Source organism: Falco punctatus (genome assembly GCF_963210335.1).
Source record: "Falco punctatus genome assembly, chromosome: 1".
Taxonomy (NCBI): Eukaryota; Metazoa; Chordata; class Aves; order Falconiformes; family Falconidae; genus Falco; species Falco punctatus.
In genome coordinates this window covers 101,402,302-101,424,322 of record NC_137580.1, presented here as the reverse complement: position 1 = coordinate 101,424,322, position 22,021 = coordinate 101,402,302, and the positions used below count along the sequence as shown (strand labels likewise).

At 60.6% G+C, this 22,021-nt stretch overlaps 2 protein-coding genes across 10 annotated transcripts; both read left to right on the top strand.

The window, feature by feature from the left end:
- The first annotated feature begins 2,150 nt into the window (after positions 1-2,150).
- On the top strand, positions 2,151-10,903 carry LOC308060282 (coiled-coil domain-containing protein 183-like). Of its 5 annotated transcripts, XM_080378779.1 has the most exons (12): positions 2,151-2,345; positions 3,213-3,380; positions 3,508-3,612; positions 3,807-3,929; positions 4,324-4,452; positions 4,594-4,654; positions 4,737-4,837; positions 5,114-5,274; positions 5,641-5,800; positions 5,950-6,075; positions 6,325-6,418; positions 6,936-10,903. In XM_080378779.1, exons 1-12 carry the CDS (start codon positions 2,193-2,195, stop codon positions 7,040-7,042), a joined length of 1,488 nt encoding a protein of 495 aa, XP_080234905.1. In that variant the 5' UTR covers positions 2,151-2,192; the 3' UTR covers positions 7,043-10,903. The 5 variants fall into 5 exon arrangements, with proteins under 5 accessions (XP_080234905.1, XP_080234904.1, XP_080234903.1 ...); XM_080378778.1 differs by having other exon boundaries at positions 6,325-10,903; XM_080378777.1 differs by having other exon boundaries at positions 5,950-6,418.
- A 1,780-nt stretch (positions 10,904-12,683) lies between these two features.
- LOC308060158 (coiled-coil domain-containing protein 183-like) lies at positions 12,684-20,092 on the top strand. 5 transcript variants are annotated; one of them, XM_080378530.1, is made up of 12 exons: positions 12,684-12,878; positions 13,746-13,913; positions 14,041-14,145; positions 14,340-14,462; positions 14,857-14,985; positions 15,127-15,187; positions 15,270-15,370; positions 15,647-15,807; positions 16,174-16,333; positions 16,483-16,608; positions 16,858-16,951; positions 17,469-20,092. In XM_080378530.1, the coding sequence occupies exons 1-12, from the start codon at positions 12,726-12,728 to the stop codon at positions 17,573-17,575; spliced, it is 1,488 nt and encodes a 495-aa protein (XP_080234656.1). In that variant the 5' UTR covers positions 12,684-12,725; the 3' UTR covers positions 17,576-20,092. The 5 variants fall into 5 exon arrangements, with proteins under 5 accessions (XP_080234656.1, XP_080234655.1, XP_080234654.1 ...); XM_080378529.1 differs by having other exon boundaries at positions 16,858-20,092; XM_080378528.1 differs by having other exon boundaries at positions 16,483-16,951.
- The last annotated feature ends 1,929 nt before the right edge of the window (positions 20,093-22,021 follow it).

Here is a 22,021-nt window from a genome sequence, read left to right as displayed (position 1 = left end):
GTGAAGCGCGAAACACTTGCACTAATGTAGGACCCGAGGCGGGGGAGTCAAGGACCCCAGGGAAGGGTCAAAGCCTTGGGGCGAGTTTGTACAAACCCCCACACCCGCTGGGAGCTGCGGCTTGGCCGGCAAAGGCACCACAGGCAAGGACAGAGACTTAACGCAGCAAGGAGCAGATTTGCATTCAGGGTACGAAAGGGTTAAAGCAGAGGTGCTGTTGCAGAGGCACGCACTTGTACCAGCTACAGAGCAGGGAAAACTCTCCTGCCCCTCGAGTAGGAGGTCACGATCTCCCACCGCCACAATTATTTTACCACAGCATCCTTGAGTTTTATCTCTTCAGCAGCTTGTTTTCTTTCAGCAGTTAGCATGACCTGCCGTGATGTTTAAATGCTGCCTAGGACAGTGTAGTGGCATAATGACTCTATTTGCCACGTGGGCCCCGCCTCAGCGTGGAGATCTCTACGTGCATGGACAGACTGGCCAGGTTCCTTGTGGGCACAAAGCCTTCACTGCTTGTCTTTCAAAGGGCCATCTCTTTATGCACATTTTTATGAAGCACAGAAGATGGTAATGTCTGTGTGTAGCCTGTCACGGGCCATTGGCGTTAACATGCAATCCATCAGTCTGCAAATGAGGTGCTGAGTAAGAGCCTGGGATGATCCTGTGTCGGTAACACTGGATTTCAGAATCCTCTAATTTCTTTGTTTCCTATGTTCAGCAGCTAGAGCACCATAGGACGGCTGCACATTAAAGATCTCGAGTTACAGAAACTTCATCAGAGCTGATTTACAAGCTTGGTGCTAGGAAGGCAGTTTCCCTCTATAAGGAGTCTTTTTCTGCAAATCAAAGATTGAGGGTTATCCTCCTCTCTGGTAGAGGGAGCTTGGTTTTATTTCTCAACGAATAAATGTACATGCTTGCATTCCTCGCCGTGTCCGTAGCTGAGCCAGAACGCGCGGGAAGGACAAGACCAAAGCCCAGTCTCAGCCGCTGGTCTGTTCTTGCCCGGTGCCACGGGAGCAGAACTCCCTGCGTAGCTGTTCCGTGTTGCCGAAGGCACGTGGCGAGGCAGGAACGGGCTCCTGGTGCCATGCGAAACCAGCCGGCAGCTGCCAGAGAGCGCGGGGGGCTGTTGGGGTCCATGTGCCCACGTGTTTTCCCTGCAAGTGTCCTGGCCCCGTGTCTGGTGGGGCTTGGAGGGGTCCCCCAGCTGGGCGGGCTGCAACTGCTGCAGCCACGGTGCTGGGACCGCGCTGCCCGCCCTGCCTTGGGCTGCCTCAGTAACTGGTCATTCATTCGCCTGTGGCCCGCAGAAGCGGAGAGGAGGGGGCCGTGGGTGGCGATGGCTGAGCAGGAGGCGCTGGCCGAGCAGGAGGTGTGTGCCATGCGGCACTGGGAGGTGCCACCGTGACAGTTCCGCCAGTGCAGGGAGTGAGCTCAGCTCTGTGATGTCACAGCCCGTGTCACAGCCTGCCAACGTCCTAACAGCCCGGCAACGTCTCCACCGGGCAGTAGAGCCACGACGGCTGCCACGTGCGCAGCCAGGCTGGAGGGCCGAGGCAGGAGCAGCGGCACCATGCGGGGCCGCAAGGCAAACCTCAGCCAGCGCGCCCAGGAGCTGTGTGCCGCCGTCGCCTTGCAGGGTGCTGCCCCTTGGGCTTCTTGTGGGGACGGCCTGGGGCGGGCGGGTGGCTCTCGGTCCCCGCGTTGTGGACGGCCTGGGGCGGGCGGGTGGCTCTCGGTCCCCTCGTTATGGACGGCCTGGGGCGGGCGGGTGGCTCTCGGTCCCCGCGTTGTGGACGGCCTGGGGCGGGCGGGTGGCTCTCGGTCCCCTCGTTATGGACGGCCTGGGGCGGGCGGGTGGCTCTCGGTCCCCGTGTTGTGGACGGCCTGGGGCGGGCGGGTGGCTCTCGGTCCCCGTGTTGTGGACGGCCTGGGGCGGGTGGGTGGCTCTCGGTCCCCTCGTTATGGATGGCCTGGGGCGGGCGGGTGGCTCTCGGTCCCCGTGTTGTGGACGGCCTGGGGCGGGCGGGTGGCTCTCGGTCCCCTCGTTATGGACGGCCTGGGGCAGGCGGGTGGCTCTCGGTCCCCGTGTTGTGGACGGCCTGGGGCGGGCGGGTGGCTCTCGGTCCCCTCGTTATGGACGGCCTGGGGCGGGCGGGTGGCTCTCGGTCCCCGCGTTGTCCTGCATGGTACCAACAGCGCCTTTGTGTCCCCCAGAGCAAGGCAGGAAGTTTTGCGTGCAGCCGCGTGAGGAAAAGCGCAGTGGGACCGGAGAGCGGCTGCCCCGCCTGCGTGAGGCTGTGCAGGAGGACGTCCGTGCCCGGGGCCGTAGCCAGCAGGTACCGTCGGGTCCCTCCTGCTCTGCCCCTGCCTGGCGCTGGCCCTGTCGGGAGCGGGCTCCACAGGGCAGCACTAGGCTGGGACTGGCCCCAGGCTGGTGGTGATTGTTCTCTCTGCCCCTCTCGTGCCCGCAGCACAACAGACACACCGTCTCTGAGACCTGCAGAGCGCCGAAGTCCTTGGGGGCCGCTTTGGCCAACAAGACAGGGCCCAGCGCGCCCGGGCTGCTTGCAGGGGGCTGGGGCTGTGGGAAGGCTCAGAAGGACAGGGTGGGCGGTAGAGTGACCTGGTGCCGGCACAAGGACAGCCCCCCAGGGCTGGTGTGGTGCAACGGGGGGTGTTTGTGTGTGGTCCCACGGGTCCCTTTCCACTGCGGGACCCACCCGTGCAGATCCTCCTTGAGCTCCCTGAGCAGATCTGTTGTCCCGGCAGTGCTCCCGGCTGTCCCAGCCTGTGTGTGCCCAGGGCTGCCCGGGTTCCTGCAGCTCCAGCCGCATCCCTGAGAGAGAGATGCTGGCCCTGCCCTTCACTGCCCGTCCTGAGGTTACAACCCGGTTATAAGCCCCGCTGCGGTGACAGAGACCCTGGCCCCGCAGAGCTGCCTTTGCCCGGGGGCCTCTTGCAGGGCCAGCGGCGGGCGGGTGGGGGGGGTGGTGCTGCTGCTGCTGCTGCTCTCCGGCACCCCCGCAGCTGGGGCACTGACGGATTCGATTGACGCCCAGCCTTGGGTCTCAGTTAGGCAGCGCCCCTAAGTCCGGTGTCCCCAGCTCCACCCTGGGGGCGGTTTTGCAGGCAGGACCCCCTTGTGCCGCGGGCGCCCAGCAAGCTCTGCCTCCAGCCTGCTGAATGCTCGCATGCCCATCCAGGTGGCCCAGGAGAAGCTCCAGGCCGACATCTATGAACGGGTGAACACCTGCAACATGCTGCTGCACCAGGTGAGGCAGCGGAGACAAGTGCGGGAGGAGCTGCAGAGGCGGCTGCAGCAGCTGCAGGATGCTGCGATGCCTGACAAGCGGCAGCAGGCACAGGCGCAGGTACCTGGGACCCCCTCCTGGGCTGGCAGCACCTGCAGAGGGCTCTAATCCAGCCCCTGCACCCCCCGGCTGGCCTCTGGGCTCGGCATGCGGGGTCACCCCCTGTACCCCCCCACCTCTGCCCCAGGCCATTCGCCAGCTGGAGAAAAACATTGAGAAGGTGCTCCTCAAAGTCCACACTGGACAGAAGGTGACCGCCCTGTACCTGGCGGTGCGGGATGTCCTGAGGAAGGTGAGCTCCTCCCCACCGTGCCATCGTGCCACCTGCTCCCCCAGCAGAGACAAGGAGGTGCCCCAGGGGCAACGCTGGTGGGACGCCCCCCTCCCAGATCAAAGAGGTCCTCCTGCTCCCCTCCATCTGCTGTCACAGCACGGGGGACCCCTGGGGCTCACTGGGGTGACGTGCTGTGGCTCCCTGTGTCCCAGGAGCTGGCCCACCTGCCTCCGCACGTGGACGTCCTGTGCAAGATGGCCGAGCTGTATGGTAGGGAGCTCCAGGACATGGATCTCATGGCCTTGGAGGCCTGCAAAGCCGCTGACAGAGCCAAGGTGAGATGGCCAGGGGCACCTCGGGGCCCTTTTCCACCCTCCAGAGCCCACCGACGGCACCATGTGCCCCGGAGCTGCTGAGTGTGCCTTCAACCAAGAGCAAAAGAGCCGGAGCTGGGCTTGCCCACAGCGCCCCGATGGCTCCATAGCTCCTCCCGGGTGTCGCTCTTGGGCCGGGCTGCCCTGGGGCTGGGGACAGCCTGCCCGAAGCCCCAGCTACGGCGAAGGCAGCACGCTCCACCCGCCAGCCCTCCTTGCCCACTATCCTTCCCAGCCTGTCTACTTGGCGGGGGGGCTGGTCATTGCTGACCCTGGCCATCCCACAAGTTCAGCTGGCTGCCAAAGGTCCGTTCCAGCTCTGACAGCCACTTCTCCCTTCTCTGACACGCTCCAGAAGGACGCAAACAGGACGCGCAGCCGGATCCTTGCGGAGAGAGCGCGCATGTACCGCTCCCGGGCCACCCAGGAGGTCTCTGTAGACACAGGGTGGCGGGAGGACGTGTACCAAAGGCACCTGAGAGCGGTGAGCTGGGGGTCCTGGCACAGGCCAGGCTGTGGGCAGACGGCAGGCATCGGTGCCGGGCCCCACACGGGTCGGGGGCCTGCAGGGCCAGCTCCCCCCGGGTGTCAGCAGCGGGGGGGGTGACACTGCACATCCTTGCAGCAGGAGAGGCACGAGCTCACCGTGGAGTCCCCGACCCCGGCCTCACAGGACCAGCTCGTGGGTGAGTGCCTGGCGGGGTGCAGGGGGGTGGGACGCGGGCACAGCCGCAGGCATCCTTCCCTGACGCTTCCCTCCCACCCCAGGCACCAGTCTGGAGGCCCTCAGGTCCCAGATGGAGCACGAGGCCAGGGTCACGCAGAAGTTGGAGCAGGCCAAGGCTGCGCTGCAGTGCTCCAGGACCTGGGTAACGTGAACCCCCCCTCTGGTAAAACCCACGGCTGCTCAGGGCCCGGGGAGCTGAGAGCCCTCTGCTTGCCTTGTTGCATTGTGGGCTTCTCTGCCCTCCTCTGCCTCGGGAGACCCCCAGAGGCCCTCTGGGGCGGGCAGGGATGGCACCACACTTCTCCGTGACATGAGCTTGCAGCCGTCCACGGTGCACACGGCTCCCCGAGGCCACGGCCTGGGTCCTGTACCCTGCAGGAGCACCGGGGGCTGAGTCCTCGCGCTCTCCCCCGGCCAGGACATACCCGGCAGGCTCCTGGAACAGCAGAAGTCCTCGGCGGACCTGGAGCAGTGCATCAAGGAGGGCGAGGAGAAGAAGCAGGCACTGGCGGAGAGGCTGCACGAGCTGGAGCTGAACCTAGCTAAGCTGAAGTTTCACCGGCCCTCGAACACAAGCAGGTGTGCAGTCGTGTCCACCGGGCCACGGGCCTTGGCGGGGGGGACACGTGTGTGCCAGGCGTCCCGACACAGCAGGGCACCCCTTCCCACGTCCCACTGCAGCCGCCCACCCCTCCTGTGCCGCCAGGTTTTCTGAGCAGGGGGCTCCCCCAGCTCTGGGCCTGGCAGAGCACCCAAAGCTCCCGCTGTGGCGGCAGGAGGACCCCCGCTTCTGGCCTGGCGTGGGAAGTGGTACCAGCAGCGTGGAGCTGGGTTGCAGGCAGCACCTCTGCTCTGCATTGGCAACCTGAGCAGCTTTTGCAACAGCTCTAGGGTGTTCCTGCCCCCCCTGTGCACTTGTATGGATGTGAATGTGCTTGGCTCCAGGGTGCTGGAGGAGGAGCTGCGGCTGAAACTGCAGTGCCAAGAGGCTCGGCTGGAGGACATGCGGGCCCAGATGATGAGGAGCAAGGATGATCTGCTCAAATGTGAAGACGACATCGACAGCCTTTTCGTCCGCCTGCAGGGCATCACCGTGCCCGGCCAGGTACCCACATGGCGCTGGCATGAGCTTGGCCCCGGCCACTGCCCGCTGGTGCAGCAGCACGGCGTGGTGACGCTTGGTGCAGCCACTGCCCCCCCCCCCCCCGTGGCTCGTTTTCCCCACCAAGGTGGTGGTTCTCTCTCTGACTCCAGGAGGATCCTGTCAAGGCCATGGCGGTGGAGGAGAAGCTGCAGCACTGTGAGCAGAAGCTGCGCTACCTGGTGCAGCGGGTGGCCAGCCTGCCCCACGACTGGCGCAGCCCCAACAAGGACAACAAGGTGCGCGGGGGCTCCACCCCTGCTGTGGCCTTTGGGCACCCGCACGGGGCTTTCCCATACGGCCCATCCCAAGCGTCCTCCCAGCTGGCAGGATGGAGGTGGCGCCAGGGGAGAGCCATGGAGCAGCTCAGCCCCCGGTGGCACGGGGCACTGCAGGGTGTGCCCCGCGCGGGGACCTCGAGGTGGGGCAGCCCTTGGCTTGGAACACCCACCTCCCCTTCAGCAAGTAACCCGGAGTGTCTTCCACAGATTTTTGCCAAGGTCCGTAACGTACTAGAGAAAACCACCAGAGACCATCCACAGAACCTGAGGGTTTCCTTGGAGGATGCGGACAGCAGCCAAGGTAGGAGAGCACAGCGAGGACACGTGCCACAGCAACCGTCCCAGCCCCTGCCCATGGGGATTCCTGGGCATCCTTGCCTGTCTTCCACTGTCCCAGCAGAGCCCAACCCACGAGCTGCTTGTCCCAGGTGCTGTGGGACAAGGAGGGAGAGCCTTGGCTTCAAAATCACCTGGTTGTGGCCTCCTCCTGTTGGATGTTCTTGGGGGAGACCACGAGCTTTTGGCAGCTCACTACTGTGTTTTGAACAAAGCGGGAGCTGTACCCACCACCCCCCGGCTCCAGGCCTTTCTGGGAAGCCCCAGCAGTGTTGAAGAGGGGCCACAGCGGTGGCAGCCCCAGGCTCTGCAGGTCCCCCTGGGATGCGGGGCTGGCAGAGCCAGTCGGCAGTGCCTGTGCCTCAGGGCTCCGCACGAGGGCTCTCTGGGATGCCACCAGCCCTGCAAAAGGTGCCGGCTCTGCCCAGGGACACGAGCACACGGAGCCTCCACAGCCCACTCCTCTCCACTCTCTCCTCCAGAGTCCTTGGATTCTGATGACGAATCCTGTGGCCTTGTCCTCACCCGGGAGGGCATCAAGAAGCAGGGGCTGCTCCTCATGAAAAGCAAGAAGCGTGGCAAGAAGTAGCAGTTTCTCCAGCAGACCTTTGCATGCCCCACAGCCACCCGCTGTGCTGGGCATGCCCCAGCGCCACCCGCTGTGCTCTTTGGCCGGCAGCTTTAATAAAGTAGATGTTTTGCGCTCCTCACAGGCCTGTGGTACACCTGGAATGGGGGGGTCGCTTCTGGCACCTGGGACGCCTGGGTGCTGAGCTGGCTTTGGAAGCACCCCCATCCCCGCCGCCCCTCACCCCGTTGCGCTCTCTGCAGAGGTGGGGATGGACCGGGGGGGGAACCGCTTTCGTGGCCAAAGCAAAGCTGGGGTCAGGGTGGCTCTCTCCCCCTTGCTCCCGTGGGGCAATCACCTTCGCGGGACCTCTGCGGCCCCAGACCACTGTGGGACCTCAAAGGGCTGTTGCCTGTCCAAGGCAGCTCTGGGGAAACGTGGGGCAGGGGCTGAGACCTGTCCAGGCATTGGACCTCAGGGTGGGAGTCTTCATGTGCATGCGTGGGAGCACAAGGGCAGACCCTGCCTTGGGAAGGGAGAGCCACGTCTGAGCTGGAGCCCCCAGTCTGGGGCTGCCTGACCTGACCTGGCTGGGGACCCTTCCAGCTTCTGCCCTCCCCTGGCCCCCGCACACACGTTGTGCAACTCGTACTGATAACCCTGACCTCAGAGCACACGTCGGGCGCTACCTCTGGGCTGCGGGGCAGTGCCTGCAGGTAAGGGCTAACGCAGCATGACCCAGGACAGCAGAGGATGCTACAGCGAGCCTGTGGCTCCCGGACAGGATCCCCAGCCCTGCTGACTGCTCACGGACACCCAGCCGTGGGCTCCACGGTGCCTTCGCTGCAAAGGCACTCCTAAAACATGGCTGCAAAGGGATGGTGCTGTTTCCCCAAGTACAGCCAGCACTGACAGGGAGACCCGCGCGGGAGAGTGGCACCTCGTCCCCTTCAGCCGGGGGACATCAACACCAGACCAGGCTTTCACTGTCCTCTCTGCTCGGTCCCTGTACTTCATGCCAACAGCACTTGTAACATCATCCCTAGGGGGAAGGAAGGGCTCTTTCTGCCCAGCCACTAGCAGGCGGGCACATCACGCCAAGTGTTCCTGGTGGGTTTTGTGTGACTACTGGTACGGGGATGATATTGCCAAAATACAGCACAACTTGTGTTTTTCAAAGGAAGCTCCAGCAATAGGTGAACGTGCCAAAGAATGCATCTAATGGAGCTTCCCAGAACTGAGAGCGCGTCTATGGCTGTAGACAGGCTCTTCTGCAATTGAAAACCACGCTCTAATGACACCCATCCATCTCCTGTCCCTGTGCTGTTCCCACATGCCCAGCACACCAGGGGGGCTGTGCTGGGGTCTGGGTCAGGGAGTCCTGCCCTGCGAGCAGCTGCCCAGCCATGCAGCAAAGATCTGAACATACTCTGCCAAGCAGGGAGCCAAGCAGGGAGCGTGGGTGGCCAGCGCTGGGCCACTCTGCCCACGTCCAGCGCACCCAGGCTTTGAAGAAACTCAGCTGAAAGAGATGCCATTAGGAAGCAAAACAGCTGCACAGCACCACCCGTCCTGCTGACTGGGCATCTCTGCTCTTGCTGCAGTGGGCCACCAGCTGATGGTGAGATTGATGCACCCCCGGCTCTCGCTGCACCGCTGGCATCCTGGGGCAGCGCAGCTGCAGGCATGGCACTATTGGCCAGAAACCATGGAAAATCTGCCCATCCACACGCCTTTGTGCAAACCATCCATCCCTTCTCTCTTTCACAGCGCTCTACAGCTGCTGCCAAAACACTCTGAACTACGACGAGGCTATAGGAGCCAGCATGAACGCTGGTGTTTGCCTTTACAAGGTCTAGTACAGCAGAACCACGGAGCACCAGGTTTTGTGCCCATCAGCTTAGAAGCAGCAGCTCCAGGACATGTCTATTAGACAACAGTCACCACACCACTGGATAAATACGAATGCTTGGAATCCAGCTGATCAAACCATGCTAGCTTCATACACCTCGCACCTTCTGAAAGGGCTTCCCTTCCTCCCTTGGCAATGCAGAAACAAGGGTACACCCCACGGGTGCCGCACGGGGGAGGAAAGGTTTACAGCTCTCACAAGAATGCTGCCTTGAGCAGAGAGGAGCCCACCGACATCTGCCAAAGGCTCGGGTAGCTGAGAAACCCCTCTCTCCATGGTGACATTCACCCAGTCCAAAATCCAGCATCTGTTGGTCAGCAGCTGAGAAGGTCCCAGTTCCATTTGGATTTGCACAAGTCTTTTTTGGATTGGAGAAACTGTGCATATCGGTATCGAGGAATTAACATCTTGGTTCCCTAACCCATCAGTGGGGTTAAAGAAACCGATCATTATAATAACCGGGGCGATTTTTACAGTTGTGCCTGTGATTGTCCTAATGCAATGTTGTGTCACTTGTGTGACTGGCTTAGTAACACAACTACAAGAAAGGACGTGCAACCACGTTAGATACTAAACTATTGCAGGTATGCAATGATGAAACCAAAGGAGGGCCGTGTTAAAGACAATGGTTTTTGAACTAAGCGATTTACAGTGCTGAAGCTGCTAAATGGCAGGACCAGGCCTTGGTGCCTTGCACAGCCCTAACCCAAGGCTGGTTTAAAACTTGGTCAAGTTAACCAGTTAATGCGCGAGGTAAAGAGCGCTGGTGCTCGCCCCTGGAAAGGCTGGGGGTGGGAATTTGGGTGCTCTCCTCGCTGCGGTAGCGGGAAGGGGTCTCTCGAGGGGTAACAGGTTTTCTCCGGAGTGGTGGGGGTTTGGGTTTTCTTCAAGAATGTGTTTTGACCACTTTGCCATCTGTTGTAAAATTTGGTCCTGTGCATTATTTGAGCCCTCTTGTTTCTATTTGACGTTCTGGAATGGCATAACAGTGTTTGAGTTCGGCATTTCCATTATAAAATGGTATTGTTGCTATCTATCTGAGCGAGCAGAGCGAGCGAGTGTGTAACGGGCCCTTTTGTGTGAGTGTTTTGTGCAACTGAGACGCAGCTCAGCTACGAAGCCAGCCCTGAAACCTGTAACTTGCATGAAGTGGAAATGGAAAGTGAACAGAGTGGGGAAATAGTAAAAAAAGAGCCCTTTGGTTTGTATTTTGGCTCATTGGAAGAATATAGGAGGACCGCCAGGTGGGAGTCTCAATAAAAATATTATCATCAATGGTGGCCTTTATATATCTTAGAAGATCAGGAAATTGCAACCCCTTGCTATAATTCATGTTGGTTTTAAGATGACAGGGAAAATGGGATGAAGTAACATATGCAGATACGTTTTCCACTTTGAGAAGCCATACAGAGTAGCAGGAGGAGTGCGGGACTAAGATAGCACCACCTGATACTTGGATTTTGGCTCTAGAAAAGGATAGGGAAAAACTGAGACCTAAACTAGAAAGACGCTCTTGTTGAATTTTTTGTGTTAAACATACGATTGCTGTATTTTGCAAGAGCGAGCCTCAGGTCGCGGCTCCTCCTGTGGAGCAACCGGGGTGAAGCGCGAAACACTTGCACTAATGTAGGACCCGAGGCGGGGGAGTCAAGGACCCCAGGGAAGGGTCAAAGCCTTGGGGCGAGTTTGTACAAACCCCCACACCCGCTGGGAGCTGCGGCTTGGCCGGCAAAGGCACCACAGGCAAGGACAGAGACTTAACGCAGCAAGGAGCAGATTTGCATTCAGGGTACGAAAGGGTTAAAGCAGAGGTGCTGTTGCAGAGGCACGCACTTGTACCAGCTACAGAGCAGGGAAAACTCTCCTGCCCCTCGAGTAGGAGGTCACGATCTCCCACCGCCACAATTATTTTACCACAGCATCCTTGAGTTTTATCTCTTCAGCAGCTTGTTTTCTTTCAGCAGTTAGCATGACCTGCCGTGATGTTTAAATGCTGCCTAGGACAGTGTAGTGGCATAATGACTCTATTTGCCACGTGGGCCCCGCCTCAGCGTGGAGATCTCTACGTGCATGGACAGACTGGCCAGGTTCCTTGTGGGCACAAAGCCTTCACTGCTTGTCTTTCAAAGGGCCATCTCTTTATGCACATTTTTATGAAGCACAGAAGATGGTAATGTCTGTGTGTAGCCTGTCACGGGCCATTGGCGTTAACATGCAATCCATCAGTCTGCAAATGAGGTGCTGAGTAAGAGCCTGGGATGATCCTGTGTCGGTAACACTGGATTTCAGAATCCTCTAATTTCTTTGTTTCCTATGTTCAGCAGCTAGAGCACCATAGGACGGCTGCACATTAAAGATCTCGAGTTACAGAAACTTCATCAGAGCTGATTTACAAGCTTGGTGCTAGGAAGGCAGTTTCCCTCTATAAGGAGTCTTTTTCTGCAAATCAAAGATTGAGGGTTATCCTCCTCTCTGGTAGAGGGAGCTTGGTTTTATTTCTCAACGAATAAATGTACATGCTTGCATTCCTCGCCGTGTCCGTAGCTGAGCCAGAACGCGCGGGAAGGACAAGACCAAAGCCCAGTCTCAGCCGCTGGTCTGTTCTTGCCCGGTGCCACGGGAGCAGAACTCCCTGCGTAGCTGTTCCGTGTTGCCGAAGGCACGTGGCGAGGCAGGAACGGGCTCCTGGTGCCATGCGAAACCAGCCGGCAGCTGCCAGAGAGCGCGGGGGGCTGTTGGGGTCCATGTGCCCACGTGTTTTCCCTGCAAGTGTCCTGGCCCCGTGTCTGGTGGGGCTTGGAGGGGTCCCCCAGCTGGGCGGGCTGCAACTGCTGCAGCCACGGTGCTGGGACCGCGCTGCCCGCCCTGCCTTGGGCTGCCTCAGTAACTGGTCATTCATTCGCCTGTGGCCCGCAGAAGCGGAGAGGAGGGGGCCGTGGGTGGCGATGGCTGAGCAGGAGGCGCTGGCCGAGCAGGAGGTGTGTGCCATGCGGCACTGGGAGGTGCCACCGTGACAGTTCCGCCAGTGCAGGGAGTGAGCTCAGCTCTGTGATGTCACAGCCCGTGTCACAGCCTGCCAACGTCCTAACAGCCCGGCAACGTCTCCACCGGGCAGTAGAGCCACGACGGCTGCCACGTGCGCAGCCAGGCTGGAGGGCCGAGGCAGGAGCAGCGGCACCATGCGGGGCCGCAAGGCAAACCTCAGCCAGCGCGCCCAGGAGCTGTGTGCCGCCGTCGCCTTGCAGGGTGCTGCCCCTTGGGCTTCTTGTGGGGACGGCCTGGGGCGGGCGGGTGGCTCTCGGTCCCCGCGTTGTGGACGGCCTGGGGCGGGCGGGTGGCTCTCGGTCCCCTCGTTATGGACGGCCTGGGGCGGGCGGGTGGCTCTCGGTCCCCGCGTTGTGGACGGCCTGGGGCGGGCGGGTGGCTCTCGGTCCCCTCGTTATGGACGGCCTGGGGCGGGCGGGTGGCTCTCGGTCCCCGTGTTGTGGACGGCCTGGGGCGGGCGGGTGGCTCTCGGTCCCCGTGTTGTGGACGGCCTGGGGCGGGCGGGTGGCTCTCGGTCCCCTCGTTATGGATGGCCTGGGGCGGGCGGGTGGCTCTCGGTCCCCGTGTTGTGGACGGCCTGGGGCGGGCGGGTGGCTCTCGGTCCCCTCGTTATGGACGGCCTGGGGCAGGCGGGTGGCTCTCGGTCCCCGTGTTGTGGACGGCCTGGGGCGGGCGGGTGGCTCTCGGTCCCCTCGTTATGGACGGCCTGGGGCGGGCGGGTGGCTCTCGGTCCCCGCGTTGTCCTGCATGGTACCAACAGCGCCTTTGTGTCCCCCAGAGCAAGGCAGGAAGTTTTGCGTGCAGCCGCGTGAGGAAAAGCGCAGTGGGACCGGAGAGCGGCTGCCCCGCCTGCGTGAGGCTGTGCAGGAGGACGTCCGTGCCCGGGGCCGTAGCCAGCAGGTACCGTCGGGTCCCTCCTGCTCTGCCCCTGCCTGGCGCTGGCCCTGTCGGGAGCGGGCTCCACAGGGCAGCACTAGGCTGGGACTGGCCCCAGGCTGGTGGTGATTGTTCTCTCTGCCCCTCTCGTGCCCGCAGCACAACAGACACACCGTCTCTGAGACCTGCAGAGCGCCGAAGTCCTTGGGGGCCGCTTTGGCCAACAAGACAGGGCCCAGCGCGCCCGGGCTGCTTGCAGGGGGCTGGGGCTGTGGGAAGGCTCAGAAGGACAGGGTGGGCGGTAGAGTGACCTGGTGCCGGCACAAGGACAGCCCCCCAGGGCTGGTGTGGTGCAACGGGGGGTGTTTGTGTGTGGTCCCACGGGTCCCTTTCCACTGCGGGACCCACCCGTGCAGATCCTCCTTGAGCTCCCTGAGCAGATCTGTTGTCCCGGCAGTGCTCCCGGCTGTCCCAGCCTGTGTGTGCCCAGGGCTGCCCGGGTTCCTGCAGCTCCAGCCGCATCCCTGAGAGAGAGATGCTGGCCCTGCCCTTCACTGCCCGTCCTGAGGTTACAACCCGGTTATAAGCCCCGCTGCGGTGACAGAGACCCTGGCCCCGCAGAGCTGCCTTTGCCCGGGGGCCTCTTGCAGGGCCAGCGGCGGGCGGGTGGGGGGGGTGGTGCTGCTGCTGCTGCTGCTCTCCGGCACCCCCGCAGCTGGGGCACTGACGGATTCGATTGACGCCCAGCCTTGGGTCTCAGTTAGGCAGCGCCCCTAAGTCCGGTGTCCCCAGCTCCACCCTGGGGGCGGTTTTGCAGGCAGGACCCCCTTGTGCCGCGGGCGCCCAGCAAGCTCTGCCTCCAGCCTGCTGAATGCTCGCATGCCCATCCAGGTGGCCCAGGAGAAGCTCCAGGCCGACATCTATGAACGGGTGAACACCTGCAACATGCTGCTGCACCAGGTGAGGCAGCGGAGACAAGTGCGGGAGGAGCTGCAGAGGCGGCTGCAGCAGCTGCAGGATGCTGCGATGCCTGACAAGCGGCAGCAGGCACAGGCGCAGGTACCTGGGACCCCCTCCTGGGCTGGCAGCACCTGCAGAGGGCTCTAATCCAGCCCCTGCACCCCCCGGCTGGCCTCTGGGCTCGGCATGCGGGGTCACCCCCTGTACCCCCCCACCTCTGCCCCAGGCCATTCGCCAGCTGGAGAAAAACATTGAGAAGGTGCTCCTCAAAGTCCACACTGGACAGAAGGTGACCGCCCTGTACCTGGCGGTGCGGGATGTCCTGAGGAAGGTGAGCTCCTCCCCACCGTGCCATCGTGCCACCTGCTCCCCCAGCAGAGACAAGGAGGTGCCCCAGGGGCAACGCTGGTGGGACGCCCCCCTCCCAGATCAAAGAGGTCCTCCTGCTCCCCTCCATCTGCTGTCACAGCACGGGGGACCCCTGGGGCTCACTGGGGTGACGTGCTGTGGCTCCCTGTGTCCCAGGAGCTGGCCCACCTGCCTCCGCACGTGGACGTCCTGTGCAAGATGGCCGAGCTGTATGGTAGGGAGCTCCAGGACATGGATCTCATGGCCTTGGAGGCCTGCAAAGCCGCTGACAGAGCCAAGGTGAGATGGCCAGGGGCACCTCGGGGCCCTTTTCCACCCTCCAGAGCCCACCGACGGCACCATGTGCCCCGGAGCTGCTGAGTGTGCCTTCAACCAAGAGCAAAAGAGCCGGAGCTGGGCTTGCCCACAGCGCCCCGATGGCTCCATAGCTCCTCCCGGGTGTCGCTCTTGGGCCGGGCTGCCCTGGGGCTGGGGACAGCCTGCCCGAAGCCCCAGCTACGGCGAAGGCAGCACGCTCCACCCGCCAGCCCTCCTTGCCCACTATCCTTCCCAGCCTGTCTACTTGGCGGGGGGGCTGGTCATTGCTGACCCTGGCCATCCCACAAGTTCAGCTGGCTGCCAAAGGTCCGTTCCAGCTCTGACAGCCACTTCTCCCTTCTCTGACACGCTCCAGAAGGACGCAAACAGGACGCGCAGCCGGATCCTTGCGGAGAGAGCGCGCATGTACCGCTCCCGGGCCACCCAGGAGGTCTCTGTAGACACAGGGTGGCGGGAGGACGTGTACCAAAGGCACCTGAGAGCGGTGAGCTGGGGGTCCTGGCACAGGCCAGGCTGTGGGCAGACGGCAGGCATCGGTGCCGGGCCCCACACGGGTCGGGGGCCTGCAGGGCCAGCTCCCCCCGGGTGTCAGCAGCGGGGGGGGTGACACTGCACATCCTTGCAGCAGGAGAGGCACGAGCTCACCGTGGAGTCCCCGACCCCGGCCTCACAGGACCAGCTCGTGGGTGAGTGCCTGGCGGGGTGCAGGGGGGTGGGACGCGGGCACAGCCGCAGGCATCCTTCCCTGACGCTTCCCTCCCACCCCAGGCACCAGTCTGGAGGCCCTCAGGTCCCAGATGGAGCACGAGGCCAGGGTCACGCAGAAGTTGGAGCAGGCCAAGGCTGCGCTGCAGTGCTCCAGGACCTGGGTAACGTGAACCCCCCCTCTGGTAAAACCCACGGCTGCTCAGGGCCCGGGGAGCTGAGAGCCCTCTGCTTGCCTTGTTGCATTGTGGGCTTCTCTGCCCTCCTCTGCCTCGGGAGACCCCCAGAGGCCCTCTGGGGCGGGCAGGGATGGCACCACACTTCTCCGTGACATGAGCTTGCAGCCGTCCACGGTGCACACGGCTCCCCGAGGCCACGGCCTGGGTCCTGTACCCTGCAGGAGCACCGGGGGCTGAGTCCTCGCGCTCTCCCCCGGCCAGGACATACCCGGCAGGCTCCTGGAACAGCAGAAGTCCTCGGCGGACCTGGAGCAGTGCATCAAGGAGGGCGAGGAGAAGAAGCAGGCACTGGCGGAGAGGCTGCACGAGCTGGAGCTGAACCTAGCTAAGCTGAAGTTTCACCGGCCCTCGAACACAAGCAGGTGTGCAGTCGTGTCCACCGGGCCACGGGCCTTGGCGGGGGGGACACGTGTGTGCCAGGCGTCCCGACACAGCAGGGCACCCCTTCCCACGTCCCACTGCAGCCGCCCACCCCTCCTGTGCCGCCAGGTTTTCTGAGCAGGGGGCTCCCCCAGCTCTGGGCCTGGCAGAGCACCCAAAGCTCCCGCTGTGGCGGCAGGAGGACCCCCGCTTCTGGCCTGGCGTGGGAAGTGGTACCAGCAGCGTGGAGCTGGGTTGCAGGCAGCACCTCTGCTCTGCATTGGCAACCTGAGCAGCTTTTGCAACAGCTCTAGGGTGTTCCTGCCCCCCCTGTGCACTTGTATGGATGTGAATGTGCTTGGCTCCAGGGTGCTGGAGGAGGAGCTGCGGCTGAAACTGCAGTGCCAAGAGGCTCGGCTGGAGGACATGCGGGCCCAGATGATGAGGAGCAAGGATGATCTGCTCAAATGTGAAGACGACATCGACAGCCTTTTCGTCCGCCTGCAGGGCATCACCGTGCCCGGCCAGGTACCCACATGGCGCTGGCATGAGCTTGGCCCCGGCCACTGCCCGCTGGTGCAGCAGCACGGCGTGGTGACGCTTGGTGCAGCCACTGCCCCCCCCCCCCCCGTGGCTCGTTTTCCCCACCAAGGTGGTGGTTCTCTCTCTGACTCCAGGAGGATCCTGTCAAGGCCATGGCGGTGGAGGAGAAGCTGCAGCACTGTGAGCAGAAGCTGCGCTACCTGGTGCAGCGGGTGGCCAGCCTGCCCCACGACTGGCGCAGCCCCAACAAGGACAACAAGGTGCGCGGGGGCTCCACCCCTGCTGTGGCCTTTGGGCACCCGCACGGGGCTTTCCCATACGGCCCATCCCAAGCGTCCTCCCAGCTGGCAGGATGGAGGTGGCGCCAGGGGAGAGCCATGGAGCAGCTCAGCCCCCGGTGGCACGGGGCACTGCAGGGTGTGCCCCGCGCGGGGACCTCGAGGTGGGGCAGCCCTTGGCTTGGAACACCCACCTCCCCTTCAGCAAGTAACCCGGAGTGTCTTCCACAGATTTTTGCCAAGGTCCGTAACGTACTAGAGAAAACCACCAGAGACCATCCACAGAACCTGAGGGTTTCCTTGGAGGATGCGGACAGCAGCCAAGGTAGGAGAGCACAGCGAGGACACGTGCCACAGCAACCGTCCCAGCCCCTGCCCATGGGGATTCCTGGGCATCCTTGCCTGTCTTCCACTGTCCCAGCAGAGCCCAACCCACGAGCTGCTTGTCCCAGGTGCTGTGGGACAAGGAGGGAGAGCCTTGGCTTCAAAATCACCTGGTTGTGGCCTCCTCCTGTTGGATGTTCTTGGGGGAGACCACGAGCTTTTGGCAGCTCACTACTGTGTTTTGAACAAAGCGGGAGCTGTACCCACCACCCCCCGGCTCCAGGCCTTTCTGGGAAGCCCCAGCAGTGTTGAAGAGGGGCCACAGCGGTGGCAGCCCCAGGCTCTGCAGGTCCCCCTGGGATGCGGGGCTGGCAGAGCCAGTCGGCAGTGCCTGTGCCTCAGGGCTCCGCACGAGGGCTCTCTGGGATGCCACCAGCCCTGCAAAAGGTGCCGGCTCTGCCCAGGGACACGAGCACACGGAGCCTCCACAGCCCACTCCTCTCCACTCTCTCCTCCAGAGTCCTTGGATTCTGATGACGAATCCTGTGGCCTTGTCCTCACCCGGGAGGGCATCAAGAAGCAGGGGCTGCTCCTCATGAAAAGCAAGAAGCGTGGCAAGAAGTAGCAGTTTCTCCAGCAGACCTTTGCATGCCCCACAGCCACCCGCTGTGCTGGGCATGCCCCAGCGCCACCCGCTGTGCTCTTTGGCCGGCAGCTTTAATAAAGTAGATGTTTTGCGCTCCTCACAGGCCTGTGGTACACCTGGAATGGGGGGGTCGCTTCTGGCACCTGGGACGCCTGGGTGCTGAGCTGGCTTTGGAAGCACCCCCATCCCCGCCGCCCCTCACCCCGTTGCGCTCTCTGCAGAGGTGGGGATGGACCGGGGGGGGAACCGCTTTCGTGGCCAAAGCAAAGCTGGGGTCAGGGTGGCTCTCTCCCCCTTGCTCCCGTGGGGCAATCACCTTCGCGGGACCTCTGCGGCCCCAGACCACTGTGGGACCTCAAAGGGCTGTTGCCTGTCCAAGGCAGCTCTGGGGAAACGTGGGGCAGGGGCTGAGACCTGTCCAGGCATTGGACCTCAGGGTGGGAGTCTTCATGTGCATGCGTGGGAGCACAAGGGCAGACCCTGCCTTGGGAAGGGAGAGCCACGTCTGAGCTGGAGCCCCCAGTCTGGGGCTGCCTGACCTGACCTGGCTGGGGACCCTTCCAGCTTCTGCCCTCCCCTGGCCCCCGCACACACGTTGTGCAACTCGTACTGATAACCCTGACCTCAGAGCACACGTCGGGCGCTACCTCTGGGCTGCGGGGCAGTGCCTGCAGGTAAGGGCTAACGCAGCATGACCCAGGACAGCAGAGGATGCTACAGCGAGCCTGTGGCTCCCGGACAGGATCCCCAGCCCTGCTGACTGCTCACGGACACCCAGCCGTGGGCTCCACGGTGCCTTCGCTGCAAAGGCACTCCTAAAACATGGCTGCAAAGGGATGGTGCTGTTTCCCCAAGTACAGCCAGCACTGACAGGGAGACCCGCGCGGGAGAGTGGCACCTCGTCCCCTTCAGCCGGGGGACATCAACACCAGACCAGGCTTTCACTGTCCTCTCTGCTCGGTCCCTGTACTTCATGCCAACAGCACTTGTAACATCATCCCTAGGGGGAAGGAAGGGCTCTTTCTGCCCAGCCACTAGCAGGCGGGCACATCACGCCAAGTGTTCCTGGTGGGTTTTGTGTGACTACTGGTACGGGGATGATATTGCCAAAATACAGCACAACTTGTGTTTTTCAAAGGAAGCTCCAGCAATAGGTGAACGTGCCAAAGAATGCATCTAATGGAGCTTCCCAGAACTGAGAGCGCGTCTATGGCTGTAGACAGGCTCTTCTGCAATTGAAAACCACGCTCTAATGACACCCATCCATCTCCTGTCCCTGTGCTGTTCCCACATGCCCAGCACACCAGGGGGGCTGTGCTGGGGTCTGGGTCAGGGAGTCCTGCCCTGCGAGCAGCTGCCCAGCCATGCAGCAAAGATCTGAACATACTCTGCCAAGCAGGGAGCCAAGCAGGGAGCGTGGGTGGCCAGCGCTGGGCCACTCTGCCCACGTCCAGCGCACCCAGGCTTTGAAGAAACTCAGCTGAAAGAGATGCCATTAGGAAGCAAAACAGCTGCACAGCACCACCCGTCCTGCTGACTGGGCATCTCTGCTCTTGCTGCAGTGGGCCACCAGCTGATGGTGAGATTGATGCACCCCCGGCTCTCGCTGCACCGCTGGCATCCTGGGGCAGCGCAGCTGCAGGCATGGCACTATTGGCCAGAAACCATGGAAAATCTGCCCATCCACACGCCTTTGTGCAAACCATCCATCCCTTCTCTCTTTCACAGCGCTCTACAGCTGCTGCCAAAACACTCTGAACTACGACGAGGCTATAGGAGCCAGCATGAACGCTGGTGTTTGCCTTTACAAGGTCTAGTACAGCAGAACCACGGAGCACCAGGTTTTGTGCCCATCAGCTTAGAAGCAGCAGCTCCAGGACATGTCTATTAGACAACAGTCACCACACCACTGGATAAATACGAATGCTTGGAATCCAGCTGATCAAACCATGCTAGCTTCATACACCTCGCACCTTCTGAAAGGGCTTCCCTTCCTCCCTTGGCAATGCAGAAACAAGGGTACACCCCACGGGTGCCGCACGGGGGAGGAAAGGTTTACAGCTCTCACAAGAATGCTGCCTTGAGCAGAGAGGAGCCCACCGACATCTGCCAAAGGCTCGGGTAGCTGAGAAACCCCTCTCTCCATGGTGACATTCACCCAGTCCAAAATCCAGCATCTGTTGGTCAGCAGCTGAGAAGGTCCCAGTTCCATTTGGATTTGCACAAGTCTTTTTTGGATTGGAGAAACTGTGCATATCGGTATCGAGGAATTAACATCTTGGTTCCCTAACCCATCAGTGGGGTTAAAGAAACCGATCATTATAATAACCGGGGCGATTTTTACAGTTGTGCCTGTGATTGTCCTAATGCAATGTTGTGTCACTTGTGTGACTGGCTTAGTAACACAACTACAAGAAAGGACGTGCAATCACGTTAGATACTAAACTATTGCAGGTATGCAATGATGAAACCAAAGGAGGGCCGTGTTAAAGACAATGGTTTTTGAACTAAGCGATTTACAGTGCTGAAGCTGCTAAATGGCAGGACCAGGCCTTGGTGCCTTGCACAGCCCTAACCCAAGGCTGGTTTAAAACTTGGTCAAGTTAACCAGTTAATGCGCGAGGTAAAGAGCGCTGGTGCTCGCCCCTGGAAAGGCTGGGGGTGGGAATTTGGGTGCTCTCCTCGCTGCGGTAGCGGGAAGGGGTCTCTCGAGGGGTAACAGGTTTTCTCCGGAGTGGTGGGGGTTTGGGTTTTCTTCAAGAATGTGTTTTGACCACTTTGCCATCTGTTGTAAAATTTGGTCCTGTGCATTATTTGAGCCCTCTTGTTTCTATTTGACGTTCTGGAATGGCATAACAGTGTTTGAGTTCGGCATTTCCATTATAAAATGGTATTGTTGCTATCTATCTGAGCGAGCAGAGCGAGCGAGTGTGTAACGGGCCCTTTTGTGTGAGTGTTTTGTGCAACTGAGACGCAGCTCAGCTACGAAGCCAGCCCTGAAACCTGTAACTTGCATGAAGTGGAAATGGAAAGTGAACAGAGTGGGGAAATAGTAAAAAAAGAGCCCTTTGGTTTGTATTTTGGCTCATTGGAAGAATATAGGAGGACCGCCAGGTGGGAGTCTCAATAAAAATATTATCATCAATGGTGGCCTTTATATATCTTAGAAGATCAGGAAATTGCAACCCCTTGCTATAATTCATGTTGGTTTTAAGATGACAGGGAAAATGGGATGAAGTAACATATGCAGATACGTTTTCCACTTTGAGAAGCCATACAGAGTAGCAGGAGGAGTGCGGGACTAAGATAGCACCACCTGATACTTGGATTTTGGCTCTAGAAAAGGATAGGGAAAAACTGAGACCTAAACTAGAAAGACGCTCTTGTTGAATTTTTTGTGTTAAACATACGATTGCTGTATTTTGCAAGAGCGAGCCTCAGGTCGCGGCTCCTCCTGTGGAGCAACCGGGGTGAAGCGCGAAACACTTGCACTAATGTAGGACCCGAGGCGGGGGAGTCAAGGACCCCAGGGAAGGGTCAAAGCCTTGGGGCGAGTTTGTACAAACCCCCACACCCGCTGGGAGCTGCGGCTTGGCCGGCAAAGGCACCACAGGCAAGGACAGAGACTTAACGCAGCAAGGAGCAGATTTGCATTCAGGGTACGAAAGGGTTAAAGCAGAGGTGCTGTTGCAGAGGCACGCACTTGTACCAGCTACAGAGCAGGGAAAACTCTCCTGCCCCTCGAGTAGGAGGTCACGATCTCCCACCGCCACAATTATTTTACCACAGCATCCTTGAGTTTTATCTCTTCAGCAGCTTGTTTTCTTTCAGCAGTTAGCATGACCTGCCGTGATGTTTAAATGCTGCCTAGGACAGTGTAGTGGCATAATGACTCTATTTGCCACGTGGGCCCCGCCTCAGCGTGGAGATCTCTACGTGCATGGACAGACTGGCCAGGTTCCTTGTGGGCACAAAGCCTTCACTGCTTGTCTTTCAAAGGGCCATCTCTTTATGCACATTTTTATGAAGCACAGAAGATGGTAATGTCTGTGTGTAGCCTGTCACGGGCCATTGGCGTTAACATGCAATCCATCAGTCTGCAAATGAGGTGCTGAGTAAGAGCCTGGGATGATCCTGTGTCGGTAACACTGGATTTCAGAATCCTCTAATTTCTTTGTTTCCTATGTTCAGCAGCTAGAGCACCATAGGACGGCTGCACATTAAAGATCTCGAGTTACAGAAACTTCATCAGAGCTGATTTACAAGCTTGGTGCTAGGAAGGCAGTTTCCCTCTATAAGGAGTCTTTTTCTGCAAATCAAAGATTGAGGGTTATCCTCCTCTCTGGTAGAGGGAGCTTGGTTTTATTTCTCAACGAATAAATGTACATGCTTGCATTCCTCGCCGTGTCCGTAGCTGAGCCAGAA

What these genes read in the sequence shown, in the direction of transcription:
- LOC308060158 (XM_080378526.1), top strand. Translation starts at nt 12,726, where the DNA reads ATGGTACCAACAGCGCCTTTGTGTCCCCCAGAGCAAGGCAGGAAGTTT. An exon ending in CCCGGGGCCGTAGCCAGCAG is followed by an intron (nt 12,879 to 13,745) that starts GTACCGTCGGGT and finishes ATGCCCATCCAG; the next exon opens with GTGGCCCAGGAGAAGCTCCA. An exon ending in CTCACAGGACCAGCTCGTGG is followed by an intron (nt 15,188 to 15,269) that starts GTGAGTGCCTGG and finishes CTCCCACCCCAG; the next exon opens with GCACCAGTCTGGAGGCCCTC.
- LOC308060282 (XM_080378775.1), top strand. Translation starts at nt 2,193, where the DNA reads ATGGTACCAACAGCGCCTTTGTGTCCCCCAGAGCAAGGCAGGAAGTTT. An exon ending in TGCGGGATGTCCTGAGGAAG is followed by an intron (nt 3,613 to 3,806) that starts GTGAGCTCCTCC and finishes CCTGTGTCCCAG; the next exon opens with GAGCTGGCCCACCTGCCTCC. An exon ending in ACCAAAGGCACCTGAGAGCG is followed by an intron (nt 4,453 to 4,593) that starts GTGAGCTGGGGG and finishes ACATCCTTGCAG; the next exon opens with CAGGAGAGGCACGAGCTCAC.